The 13,370-nt window shown below is 45.0% G+C and overlaps 1 protein-coding gene across 3 annotated transcripts in view; it reads right to left on the bottom strand.

Annotated features, from left to right (window-relative positions):
* Positions 1–4,377: 4,377 nt before the first annotated feature.
* The window catches only part of LOC117759803 (pituitary adenylate cyclase-activating polypeptide type I receptor-like), a 16,800-nt gene continuing 7,807 nt past the window's right edge, over positions 4,378–13,370 (bottom strand). The window contains exons 2-15 of one of the 3 annotated variants that reach the window (XM_034582224.1): positions 12,390–12,500; positions 9,245–9,347; positions 8,074–8,187; positions 7,884–7,987; positions 7,683–7,780; positions 7,001–7,133; positions 6,768–6,921; positions 6,629–6,689; positions 6,479–6,548; positions 6,297–6,388; positions 5,899–6,028; positions 5,441–5,482; positions 4,792–4,997; positions 4,378–4,752 (exon numbers count right to left, since the gene is read on the bottom strand). In XM_034582224.1, the coding sequence (XP_034438115.1) occupies positions 4,635–4,752; positions 4,792–4,997; positions 5,441–5,482; positions 5,899–6,028; positions 6,297–6,388; positions 6,479–6,548; positions 6,629–6,689; positions 6,768–6,921; positions 7,001–7,133; positions 7,683–7,780; positions 7,884–7,987; positions 8,074–8,187; positions 9,245–9,347; positions 12,390–12,446 (1,482 nt within the window). In that variant the 5' untranslated portion in view covers positions 12,447–12,500 and the 3' untranslated portion in view covers positions 4,378–4,634. Of the gene's footprint in view, positions 4,753–4,788; positions 4,998–5,440; positions 5,483–5,898; positions 6,029–6,296; positions 6,389–6,478; positions 6,549–6,628; positions 6,690–6,767; positions 6,922–7,000; positions 7,134–7,682; positions 7,781–7,883; positions 7,988–8,073; positions 8,188–9,244; positions 9,348–12,389; positions 12,511–13,370 lie in introns of those variants that run through there. The other 2 variants (XM_034582225.1, XM_034582226.1) reach the window with 2 other exon arrangements.

Raw genomic sequence — 13,370 nt, 5'->3', positions numbered from 1 at the left:
TATGGCACTTTTTCTTTTCCTCCTGTTCGGGGGAAGATTAACATTCAAAGGAAAAGTGTGTGACGGTTGAGATAAATCTTTCACAGTAGAAAACCATTATCTCTGTTTTATTAATCAGCTGGGAAACGCAGCTCAGGTTCCTGGTAATGTCCCGAGAGCCGGTTCCTCCCTCGCGGTTCCGTCTGCCACCGGAATGAGATCAGCACGATTGAACACGCATGCATCGGCCGATCAGAGAGTACAGGGGCCTCGCGGGAGGCACGATACCAACACGATCACCATTTAGAAAATAACAATAAAAACCATGAGAACAATCACAGCGCAAAGGTTTTTCCTTTTTTTTTTAAACGACAGCTATTCACCACAGAAAACTTCATTTACAGGGAACAACAGCTCGTCTCTGTGGGCTTACAGTCAAACTGCAGGTTATTTAGTCACGACGTTTGGCTACAGACCTTTCAAACACTTCCACTAACTACTCAGAGCTCAAATGAATATTTATCCTCATGGAAACATCTTTGTCTGACATCAACATAGTACTGGCAACAATACGGCTCCAACTCCCGGACCCCACACTGGAGGAAATCCTCTATAAATACATCGAGAAACAAAAACTGAGATTGTCTTAATGTTTGAAATGAAGGTTGAATTGAACCAGAGGTCTGCGATTGTTCAGCCCTCCCCCCCCCCACCGCCATCAGCAGATGGGACAGGGCCCCCTTATGGCCGCTGTTAGGACCTGCACTGTTATTATTGCAGGTGGGACTGAAAACAGAGACACAGCAGAACAACAGGACGATACAGTTTCTGGTCAGCCCTCGATTCGCTTCTCTCTCTGGACTCGGCAGAAAACACATTCATGTTCGCAGGTCAAAAGACGTCTGTGTGTCAAGGTCACAAAGGAAATAGATCTTTAAACATTTCTTCCTCATAATATCAGTGACGATATTTCAATGTCTGGAAATGTTTTGTTTTCAAAAACGACATTTTTCCTCCACGGTTGATTTAACTGAAAAAACTTTTACAGACGATGGAAGGAGAAGTTTTTTTTAAAAGTTCAAACTTGAACTTGCTGCTGATCCAGATCATGTGATTTATTAAAAACTTGTGACTTTTGTAGTTTCTAAATTCTGGGTCTCGCTGCAAGTGACATGTTTAAAAATTATAAATAAGAGTAAAAACTAATCGCTCAATATAATAATTTATTTAAACTGTTTTAAGTCATTCAGTTTGAAGACTTTTTTTCAAGACGTCTTTTTACCTGCGAACATAATGTATAGTGTGAATTTAACTGAACTGAGGAGATGTGCTTCTCTATTATTACAACTTGTGTGTATTTATGAAGGAAATGACAAATTATGTTTTGTAGTTTTGCAGTTTCAGTTAAATTATTTCTGTCTTTGGAGAAACGAGAAATTTTGTGAGATTTTTAAAAAAAGAACTTTTTTTACAGTTCAGTCATTTCCACTTTTCTGCTGAAGAGAAAAACAGATGCAGGATGAATCTGTTGAAGAATAAAAGTAAAAGGTTTTTATCATGTGATCTATTGTACAACGATGAGTAAATGTTCAGTAGAAGTTTAATTAAAAACACGAATTGTTTTCCGCTCGTCGTCAACACAGACGAGTTAAAGTACTTTGAAGGCCTCCAGGTTAAAAACACTGATTTAGTCTTAAGCATCATTAAAAGCACTTTGTCAAACCCTTTTCTTTACTTTGCAGTTTCGTTTTTTAACAAATCATCAACAGAAGCTAAAAATACGTGTTTTGTGCTTAAAGGCACTTTTGAGACACAAAGTGGAGTTCGAACGTTTTCAGGGATTCGTGGTCGACTTGGACCAAAGGAAACATCTGCAGTGACATCGGTTGCAAAGCTAACGCAGCCTTCGCAAACAGATACGGCAAAATAAACTCAGAGAGGAGTCGATTAATTCATCTTTGGAACGAGAGAATTTTCCCCCCGGAGAATAAAGTCACCCTTCAAAAGTGACATCCACCTCAGTGTGCTTGTTTTAAATGTAAGTAGAGCGACACCTACAGAGCGACAAAGATACTGCAGCTCATTAGAAAAAGAAAAACCCTCCAAGTATTTTTTAACCTGGCCCCTTTGTTTATAGAGTAAACTAATGGTTCTCACTGAAACTTTTTAATTTGATCCAGTAGATGGTCTCTGCCGGCAGCTGTGACACGGGGCCAGTACAATCTAATCTAATGGGGCAACTGTGACAGTCTAGGAAATATTCTTTAAAAGTTCTTTTTTTTCACCAATTAAAGGCTTAAATAGTTTTTCTGGGTCTTCACCAGGAGTCTGGCAACATGTCACACGTCTCACACAACAAGACGCCTCACTCTCCAGCCTCGAGAGGTTGTGTGTCTGCATCTTCTTCTGATCATGGACCATGTAGATGAAGCGTCTGACTTCGATACTCGTCCCTAATTTGAGCCTTTTCTTGGACTGTCGCAGTTGCCCCATTCGATTACATGGTAGCCACAGTGTCGTTCCTGCTGGCGGAGAAGATCTATTGGACATATTTTTGTAAGTACCATTCATTTACCCACGTTAATAAACATAAGACCCAGGTTGAGAAATAAAAAAGAGATTTTTCAAATGGTCAGAAACAAGTTTTCCCAAACAGATCATTAAATAGTTTTTTAAAAGTGCAGTGACGTTTCAGACCTTCACATGAACCAGTACGATGTTGAAGCTGCTGAAGAAGCTCAGCTTCTCAAAGTGACAGTAAAAATCAGTAATACAGCGCGTTACCAAAGCAACAGCTTTAAGTTAAACACTAAAAGTTCATGAAAAAACTCTTTAAAAAATCCAACAATCAAAACACAGATTTCTCACAAAAAAGAGTCCGTAGACAAAACCACATGGACGATAAATGCAGTTTCATGCAAGCGGTTAAACTCGTGACCGAAGCGTCACAGGCTCGTTGACATGTTCTGTACTAGCGGCTGTTACATCTACAGACTGATCCGAAAGGCGACTTCTTCTTCTGCTGCGACGTCGTCAGTGTTGGATCTAAAAAGAGGTTTGGGTTTGTGGTCGTCGGCAGAAACCTCCGCGCTGCACAAACACCCAAAGAAGACGCTTCTGAGTCAAGCATCCAGCCCTGCTATGTTTTCTACTCTTTTTTTTAACTTTTTGGCATTTTCACATAACTGTAGAAAATATGTCCTTCTCATAAATACAGATTTTCCCAGGTTTCACCTGTTGTGGTGAATCTTCTCCTCCATGTTCCTCAGTCTGCTCGTCTTCGATATATCAGATTGTTTTTCAGTCACATGTTACACAGCAGACGAAGGCTTGTATCAGCAGTGACTCATAATACTTTCATTCACATTCACTCTGAACATCAGGAATGACGCAGTCGGCCGTCGTCTCGTTCGTCTCGAGCAGAACGATGACGAGCTCATTGTTTAACACTGAGCATGAACCCAAACCTTCAAATTCTGCGTTTTACTGTGCACCTCGATTAAAGGGTCACTCCAGCTGCTTTGCACCTTCATAAAACCCTCAAGGGACGAAGCAAAAGCTCCAAAAACACTACATTTCCCACAATGCTTCACATCTCTGCATCTTTTAAACCCTGTGCCCTCAATTTGTCCACTTTTAGAACCACTCTGGTTCCTAAAGTAAATTTCCCATTAATTTTCTCCATCGACATTTATATAAAAACATATTTATAAAAAAAGTTTGAATTCTGGAACCAGGTCGGCCATTCAGAGAAGAGAAATATTGGAAAAAAGTACAAGACTGAAATTTTTCCCCTTAATCTCACCTAGTTGTTATTTAGTGTTGTAAGATGTTGTACTTTGTGTATTGTATGTTTGTGTATAATGTTTCATGTAGTGTAGTAACTTAACGCTGAACAATCCGATCACAGCCAACATGAATTTCGCGGTTGTGGTCAACATTTCCATGGTAACGGTGAGTTACACCAATCAGAGACGTCGCCACTACACCTGAGGATTGTGGGTAGTGTGGCGCTTCTCTGATGTTGTGAATAAAACACGTTTTCTTTATAAAACGCAGTTGATCTCGTACGAACTTGTTGCTTCTGCAGGAGAACATATATTTGTTTCACAATCTCGTAGCTTGTGGTGAGTCTACCTCGGATGGTTAAACTTTTACGCCTGATAATCAAAATCTCGTCAATGTGATTTCTAAGACTTGATGAATTATCGGCCCTTTAACGTATTTACATCGGAGCCACCAGCGTTTTGTCTCTAAATCTGAACGGAGCAGCAGCTGTGAACCTGTGAAGTTATTACAGTCGGACATGTTTTAAAAAGACGAGGTGAAGCTGGAGGACGAATGTATGAACCGTCACCGGGAGACGCCGCACACACGCTGCAGAGTCTCTGCAGCAACACACTGGTCCCTCGCACCAGCAGCCGCCGACACTGTAGCACCAGACGATGTCAACACGAACACGTTATGTACAGAGGAACGAGCACGCGGCTCCTGCACGATTCAGCCCAACAAGACGCTAGATTGATTCCTCAGTCCCGTCCTTCTAGAGGAGTTAGTTTCACTCCAGCTGATCCGGGTCAGAGGTCAGGACGTGAAGTGTCTGGTTATTTGGCGCCTGACGTTCAGGTTTAGTCGTGTTTCGGGGTCGAGGCAGGTCAGACCTGGTCAATTTCCATCGCGGTGTCGTCCGGGTACGGGTTGGGGTACGGGTTGAGGAACGGGTTGGTGAGGCTGGTCATCGGGACGAGGGTGGGAGGTGTGGATGTGGCGGCGTCAGGTCCAGCGGCGGGAGTGGCGTCCCCGGCGGCGGCGGCGCTCAGGTGGCCGGGGTCTCGGCCTGCAGGCTGGACATGCGGATCTGCGAGCTGCTCTTGCTGAGGATGGACAGCTGCGTTCCCCCGTTCACCCCACTGCTCGCCAGTGAAGGATGCCGGTGCTTCAGGTCCACAGCAAAGTACCTGTTCACCGTCCAGCTGCGCCATTTCCTCTTGATCTCCGATTGCACCTTGAGGGATATACTTCACAAGGTCATTATTAATGGACCTCGCTGGAAAGAGACTCACTCACTGTCCCTCAGCCTGACTCTGTACCGACGGCTCATTGCTTTCAGGCTTTAAAGGTTTTAATGGTTTTCTATCAAAAGATTTGAGATTTGAGAAATGAAGGATAAATAATAAGGAAACATGAAAAATGATGAGATCTGAGTTTTTCTGGGAAAAGAAGAATGATCTAAGTTTAAGTTTTCATCATATTTGTGGAAATTCAATCACAGGAATATGTTTTGTTCAGATATTAAGATTTCAAATATTCATATTTCTTTCAATTCCATAAACTGAAAACAATGAGCCTGATCAAACCACTAATTAAATCGCTCCCCCTCACACTCAGTAATGTTGTTTCTGTATGTTTAATTAAAATGTGCATTGAGAAGTGTGAGTGATTTGTTTAAAAGGGGATTTACCTCTCCGTTCAGGAAGCAGTAGAGGACGGCCACCACGAAACCCTGCAGAGACGAGAGAGACAGAAACATGAGAAGACATAATTATAATAATGTAAAGTGAGATTGTGCAACATCTGACGTGAAATCTCTTTTCTTTTGCATCGTTACTTTAGAAGTTGAAGTTGAAGGATATCTTCCAACTCAAGTCCAACATGCAAAATGCTCTGAAGACCAAAAATGAACCCTTCGTCTTTCGTCTGTACAAATATCTCAGGATGAAGAAGACGAAGACGTCAACTTGGAAAGACGATAAGAGCCGACACTGAAATCTACATGTGTCTGACCCCGACAATCTCGAGTCCATGTCTGAAAACAGTTCAAGTCTCAAACCTCAACTCGACTCTTTTATCCTGAATAATCCTAAACTGGCTCGTTACGTTGCAGTTGTCCTATTTAAGCCGTGACGCAGGAAGAGTCACCTGGAAGGATCCGAGTCCGAGTTCAAACACCAGACGCTCCCGCTTGCTCACGTTCTCCGGGGAGAAGGCGAACACAGTGTAGTGGATCCCAAACAGAGGAATGAGCAGCAGAGTGGAGCGAGCCAGCCTCCTGTGCAACACACACACACACACACAAACACACACACATTGTCATGAGAGAACTGGACAAAGGACAGTGTGTCCTCATTATAATCTGCACACACAGGTCCAGGGGGAACAGTTTAAAAGAACAAGTGTAAATGGTCACATATAAAAAAAGACGTGTGTCTGTTAAAGGGAACGTTTTGGGGATAAACACAATGAGGCACTAAAACACAAACTTCAATATGAGTTCACTCGAACCCTTTCCTCTCAGGTGAACAGTGAGCGTCACTCACAGGTAAATACTGGACTCGTTTCCTCCGATGTCTGGAGACTGCAGCTTCTGCACCAGGATGACGATGATTCCGATGAAGAGAACAAAGTTTATCTGTGGATAAAAAAACATGTACAATCAACAGGAGGTTTTTGATCAAATACAAATATTCTTGGCGGTTGTGTTGCTGTTTCTCCAACGCACCATGATGGAGGCCAGCACAGGTCCCTTTATCACCCACCAGATGGCAGCGTTGTCGTTCATGTCCCAGCAGCTGTGAGACAACGTTCAGCCACATGAACACACAACCTTCAACATGAGGCCGCACACGCGTGTTCTGGGTTCGTTACTCACCCGATGTCATCGAAGTGCAGCCGCAGCACCGCCCAGATGGTCACGCACACGGTGGGCGCCCCTGGTTCAAACAAACACGTCATCACTAACGGCCGAGTTTGATAAGATGAGAATCAGATGATGATGTGTGACGTCTCACCCCAGCCGATGATGATGTACCAGTAGAAGTATCTCTTCTCGGGGAAGAAGGTCTCCACCAGCAGCGTGAAGAGGTACAGGCCCTCGATGAAGAGCCAGAAGTAGTTGGAGAGGACGCAGTAGTGGAAGAATATCATCACCGCTCGACACTCCAGCTTCACAGAGACAGAAACAACACGAGGTGAGTTGATCTGAGCTTCGGGCCTGAAAGGTTTCAGCTGTGAGGTCTCTCACCGTGTGGATGAAGCAGTGCTCGCTGTCCTCTTTGGCGTACAACACGCCGTCTTTGATGAAGACAGAAATGGCCCTCAGCATGAAGGACACAAACAGGTTCATGTGGATGAAGTTCCTGGTGCAGTGCAGCTTCCTGAGGACAAACACACAAATGGTTTATTTCATTTTGAAGTATATTTGTATGGGCTTTGTGGCGTTTACAGGACAGAGAGAGTTGCCGTTGGGAAAGGGGGCAGAGAAAATGGGGGATGTATAATATCTAAAGAATCAGTGTATAATTATACAATTTCTATAATATTTAAAATTACTGTATTATTATAATCAACTACACTTAAATACTTAGTAGGCTATACACATGAAAATTATTAATTTTAGACGTCCAGGAATTGAACAAGTATTATTATTATTAATTTAAGCTTATTTAAACAGCACCTTTCAAAAACAAGTTTACAAGCTACAAAGGAAGAATTGGAAAGACAGAAATCATATTTATCACTGATAGATTTGGAATTGATTTCATTTCGTGAAGAACATCATCATTGATCGTGAAAGTGAAACTTCTCATCACAACCAAACTTCAATCGTCTGTTTAAGACTCAAATGTTGAGCTGCACAACTGAGACAAAACACCAAGTCATCAGGGTTTTAAATGTCCTGTGTGATGAAGGTTGTGTGTCCTCACCTGAACCTGCACAGGATCACCATGGCTGTGGTGAGGGAGACCAGAGAGGTGCTGTAGCCGACGGTGTACAGAGCCTTCACCGACACAAAGTACATGTCCTGAACATGGAGCACAACGGGAACAACTCAGATTCAGGTTCTATTCGGTAGTTTCCGTCTTTATCACCCTGAAACCAACACGTGGAGACAGAGGTGCACTCACCGGGTGGCTGCTGTTTCCCTCCTCGTACAGACAGGCGTCGATGTAGTGGGGGATGGTCTCGGACCAGCCGAACTCACTGCAGTTCCGACTCACTGTCCCCACCTCTGTGGACACAGAACCAGTCCTCACAGCAATCACAGGACTTACTCATCCATTGTTTCAGGGTCAGAACGGGAAACCTTAAACTCACCGAAGTCTTCCTCGCTCATGAACTGAGAGAAGAGTTCGGGACAGTTGACCTCGACCACCTCACCGATCTTCGCCGGCTGCCAACACGTCAGGTTGTCCCACATCCACGGACAACCTGAGGACAGGTGGACAGACACAGCGTCTCTTTAGGACACATGTTCACGTTGGGAAATAAAACAGCTCGACCAGATTCATGCACTTGATGCTGAATTATTGTCGTATGTTGTTTTATACTTTCTGTTGCCAAATGTCAGATGTAGCATAAACTTCACAGTCATGTAGGTTTCAGTTAACATGTTTACATTGACGCCAATATTCAGATATTAACCTGATTAAGATGCTTGATCTGATTATCTTAACCTGAATATGATCATTTCAGATTGTTTTCTTTTTAGTGCAGTTTATGTTGATGTGAGTCATAACCAGATTATTAGAGAATATAAATCATATTCAATTAGCAATTCATAATCATAATGTCTTATTCAGAATAAGGTCAATAGTCTGTTTCTTGGTTTCGATGTAAACAGAGTCGAGATTTGAAGCTAAAGGAAACATGGTGCTCTTCAGATAATTAATCTTTTTATTCATCGTCATCAGACATTTTCAGAAACAGCCCGAGGACAAGAGGTGTTGATGATGTGTCTCCTGAAATCACATCGAGACGCATCGCAGAGCATCTCTTCAGCCAATGAGACGCCTGTCAATCACTGTCTCAAAGATCAACTCTCATTTACTGCATCATCATCATCATCATCACCATCATCATCATCATCATCATCATCATCACCATCATCATCATCATCACCATCATCATCATCATCATCATCATCACCACCATCATCATCATCATCATGTCTCAGTCAACCTGGATTCCCTGTGTGAACGTTCTAAAGCTGAATAAGGTTTCATGCTGTTCATGGTTTCATGTTCAACGTCTGCTGCATTTTCTAAAACTCTCTGAACCCACAATTCTTCCACCGTCCCTGCGACAAACGGAGACCAGAGAGAAACTGTGGAGCCTCTGCAGTGATCTCTCTATCTGCAGCTCCTGCTCATTAGTGTGGAGCCCTGAAGACCTTCTCCGTGTCTTGGGTTTCGTTTAATTAGCTTCATTTTAAATCTGTTGGAAAAACGTCAACAAAATCCTGTTTAGTAAACAAACGAAAACGTACCGAACTCGGGATCGTTCCCGGGATCGTCCGAGGCCATCATCTCCTGACATTTCTCCTGCTCCCGCTTGATCACACAGTTAAAGGGAACCTGCTGGCTCCAGACCTGGAGGACACACACACACGCACGCACACACACACACACACACACACACACACACACACACACACACACACACACACACACACACACACACACACACACACAGAGAGAGAGAGGGATTGAAGTGTCTGTAGATTACATCGGAGCAGAGAGGAAGGACCTGCAGTTAAATTGGCTTCATTAGCTCCAGTGTGCGGTTCACACCACAGTGTGGGAGAAGGTCTCCGCTCTGGGATCAGTTTAAACTCTCGGCCAATTAAACAAACCATTCCCCCCCCCCCCCCCCCCACCCCCCCCCCCCCCCACCCCACCCCCACAGCATCAGAGCCACTACTGAAAACTATAAACTCAGTAGAGTTAAATCCCCTTAGATCCAATCACAAGTGGTCAGTGGTAAGGACCCGGTCTGAATGGACCAAATACGTCCTGAGGTCCGATCCCTCAAACCACATTCAGGTCTGATTGTCCAGATCTGCACCAGGATTTCATGAGATCTTTCTTGTCCCATGTTCCGTCCGTCCACCGAGCTCTGTGGTGACATGCTCAGTATCTTCTTTGCTTAATCCTGCTGACGAACAAACAAACACACGGACAGGAGTCTCCACTCGTTCCACTGCTCCACTAAACTGTCCGTCGTCAGCGTGGAGGCATATCAATCCATCGAGTTTCTTCTAATCAATGTTGTATATGCTCTTATTTTGCTGATGTTCTCAGTTACACTCAGCATCTATTGTCCTTCTGTCCGTCCTGGGAGAGGGATCCTCTCACGTGTGTCTCCCTCTGAGGTTTCTACGGTTTATCTCCTTGTAAAGTGTTTTTTGGGGAGTTTTACTCTTGTTGAGGGTTAAGAACAGAGGTTGTCGCACCTTGTTAAGATCTATGAGTGAATACCGGCTGTACAGATAAAATGTGATGGATTGATTGATAACAAGGCACTTATCACACTGGAGCACGTCAGGTGTCAGTTGAGAACCACTGACAGACACAGAAGGTAAATCCCAGAGCTACAACTCCAGATGCAGAGTTCACGTCCAGAGGAGCCTCCTCCTCCTCCTGTGTCTGCTGCACGAAGCTGGGTCTCAGGAGGCTGCAGGGGAGGAGGAGGGGGGGGTTCTGCTACCAAGACGAACTTGTGTCTGTGCTGGCGTCAGTGTGGGAGACGCCACGTCACCTCTTTATGAGGTGCAGCGGGGGAGCAGTTGAGCGTTTATGCCGCTGACGTCGGCAGCACTCGATACACTGAAGATTTACGAGAGCCACAGGGACACTGTAGTTTTGGGGCATCGTGCGGAACGAGTGTCGACGCAGACTCTGTATCCACAGATATTGGTTTATGATTTATGTGCCGCGCTCTCGGCAGCAGCACCGTTACGCAGTAGAAGTACACAGATGCAGGTACGATGCAGTAAAAGCTCAGATGGATGAATTGAGTGATGGAGACATCAGACCACGACTGAATGATTCAATTACTGTGGATGTTATTTCCTCTTAAAATACACGTTAGACAGTAAATATTAAAGAGTATGGAAGTAAAAATATTTACATCCATGATGAATTATGAGTGATTGCTTGCGTCAGACTTTAAAGCTGCACAGATCTAATAGAATATCCAGAAACTCACTCGTCAGGTTTCATTTTTAGACGTTTTAGAATTGGTCTCTTTGAATCCTCGGCCGCTCTCTGATCCCCCCCCCCCTCTCCCCTTCATTTCTCTGTAGACATCATAAACCCTGTGCTTCATATTTACCGCTGCTGTCCACACAAATCCAGATAAAGATGGGAACCGTGTGCATGAGGTCCGTGTCCTTTCAGTTTATATCCTGTTTGTCTGTCTCACTGTGGGACGTCAGACTATCTCCTGCAGCTCACGTCACTGTCTCGTCACAACCTGAGACATTCTGCAGGATTCGTGAGACACAAACCCCCCACAGCTGAAGTCCGGAGAGAAGGAGACTTTAGTTCTTACGTCTGTCTGTCTCTCTGTCTCTCTGTCTGTCTTAACTGTTTATAAACCTGCAGCGAAACGTGGACTTTAATCTGCTGTTTATTCTCATTTTCCATCTTCACTCTCTGCCCCCCCCCCCCGTTCACCATCTTCTGTTTCTCAACACTTCAGCTCAGAGGTGATGACTCACGTTTAACTACAGCAGTAAAAGATGGAGGAGAGGAGAGGAGAGGAGAAGAGAGGAGAGGAGAGGAGAGGAGAGGAGAGGAGAGGAGAGGAGAGGAGAGGAGAGGAGAGGATGGAAGAGGAGAGGAGAGGAGAGGAGAGGAGAGGATGGAAGAGGAGAGGAGAGGATGGAAGAGGAGAGGAGAGGATGGAAGAGGAGAGGAGAGGAGAGGAGAGGAGAGGAGAGGAGAGGAGAGGAGAGGAGAGGAGAGGAGAGGAGAGGAGAGGAGAGGAGAGGAGAGGAGAAGAGAAGAGAGGAGAGGAGAGGAGAGGAGAAGAGAGGAGAGGAGAGGAGAGGAGAGGAGAGGAGAGGAGAAGAGAGGAGAAGAGAGGAGAGGAGAGGAGAGGAGGAGGACAGGAAGAGGAGAGGAGAGGAGAGGAGAGGAGAGGAGATGAGAGGAGAGGAGAGGAGAGGAGAGGAGAGGAGAGGAGAGGAGAGGAGAAGAGAGGAGAGGAGAGGAGAGGAGAGGAGAGGAGAGGAAGAGGAGAGGAGAGGAGAGGAGAAGAGAGGAGAGGAGAGGAGAGGAGAGGAGAGGAAGAGGAGAGGAGAGGAGAGGAGAGGAGAGGAGAAGAGAGGAGAGGAGAGGAGAGGAGAGGAGATGAAGAGGAAGAGGAAGAGGATGTTTTCCCTCCTCACAGCTCAGCGATGAATAAATGAGTAAGTGCATCTTTATCCATCGTTCCTGCTTCTCACTGATCAGTGAATATTGATGCTCACACTCGGCCACTTTAACAGTCTCTGTGGTGAAGTGCACATCAGGCCTGAATCTCTGGATTCATTCATGTGAAGCTCCACCTGTTTCAGCTGACTCACTCACAGGCAGAAACCAACACTGGATTTAAAGATGAGATCAAGTGAATTTAAATGAACTTACCGTGGTGAAGAGGAGCAGGAGACAGAGGATCAGCAATCTGACGTCAGACGGAGACATTTTGAGTTTGTCAGTCAACAGTTTCCTGGACGCAGCAGCTCAGAGGAAAACAACAGGCCGTCACCTGGAGATGTGAAAGTACAGAAACATGGTGGATGTTAAGAGGCAGGACGTCTGTTTTATTCCTCACCAGGACATATAAACACTAAGAGTGTCCGTCATAGGGCTTCAAGTGCTTCAAGTGTCTGTGTCTCCGCAGAGCAAACCCAAACTGATGGGAAGCCCTCAGAGAAACTTAGAGAAAACCTCTGCTCTTAAAGTTAATGTGTGATACATACACAACAACAAGTCTATTGTGTACACACCCGTTCACACCATGACCTCAATGACTCTCACGGTGCTTATATGAGTTTAAAGGACAGGGACCTTCTCCACTGCTCCATTAGAACTGAAGAAGCAGGAAATAAAGACCTGCTGCACAAAGAGCTGTTCACCTGTTCATCTCACAGAACCTGGAGAACAGACTGACAGCCGTCTCTGCTACAGAGCGCTGCTCGTCTGTTTATTCAACGCTGATGATCGGTTCTCAAGATGTGTTCCACAGAAAGACAGAGATTTAATGGAATCATTAGACGGACGCTGAAGATTTAAATTGAAATGCAGTTTATATTCCACTAATGGTTTCACTCACGGCAACAGAAAACCATTACAAATACATCGTTAGCCAATCAAATGACAACTGTATGTGAACACAATGTTGTGTGTCTGCGTGTCCTCGAACACGCCGCCTGACTCTGCAGGCCTGGAGGGTTTCGCCTGATTGAAGCCAAGTAGCAGGACGGAGCGCTCGGGCCTCGTCCCTCAGGGAGAACTTGGCAGCTCGTGGTTCCTACTCCACCGAATCCCTGCCAGCAACAGGCCCATCCCACCGTCGTCAAGAGCAACAGCTGAGCGAGCCGCTGAGTTTGGATCTGAGCTGGACCA

The sequence above is a fragment of the Hippoglossus hippoglossus genome, chromosome 4, assembly GCF_009819705.1.
Source record: "Hippoglossus hippoglossus isolate fHipHip1 chromosome 4, fHipHip1.pri, whole genome shotgun sequence".
Taxonomy (NCBI): domain Eukaryota; kingdom Metazoa; phylum Chordata; class Actinopteri; order Pleuronectiformes; family Pleuronectidae; genus Hippoglossus; species Hippoglossus hippoglossus.
The sequence above is the reverse complement of the archived record's forward strand: the minus strand, read 5'-3'. Positions and strand labels throughout refer to the sequence as shown.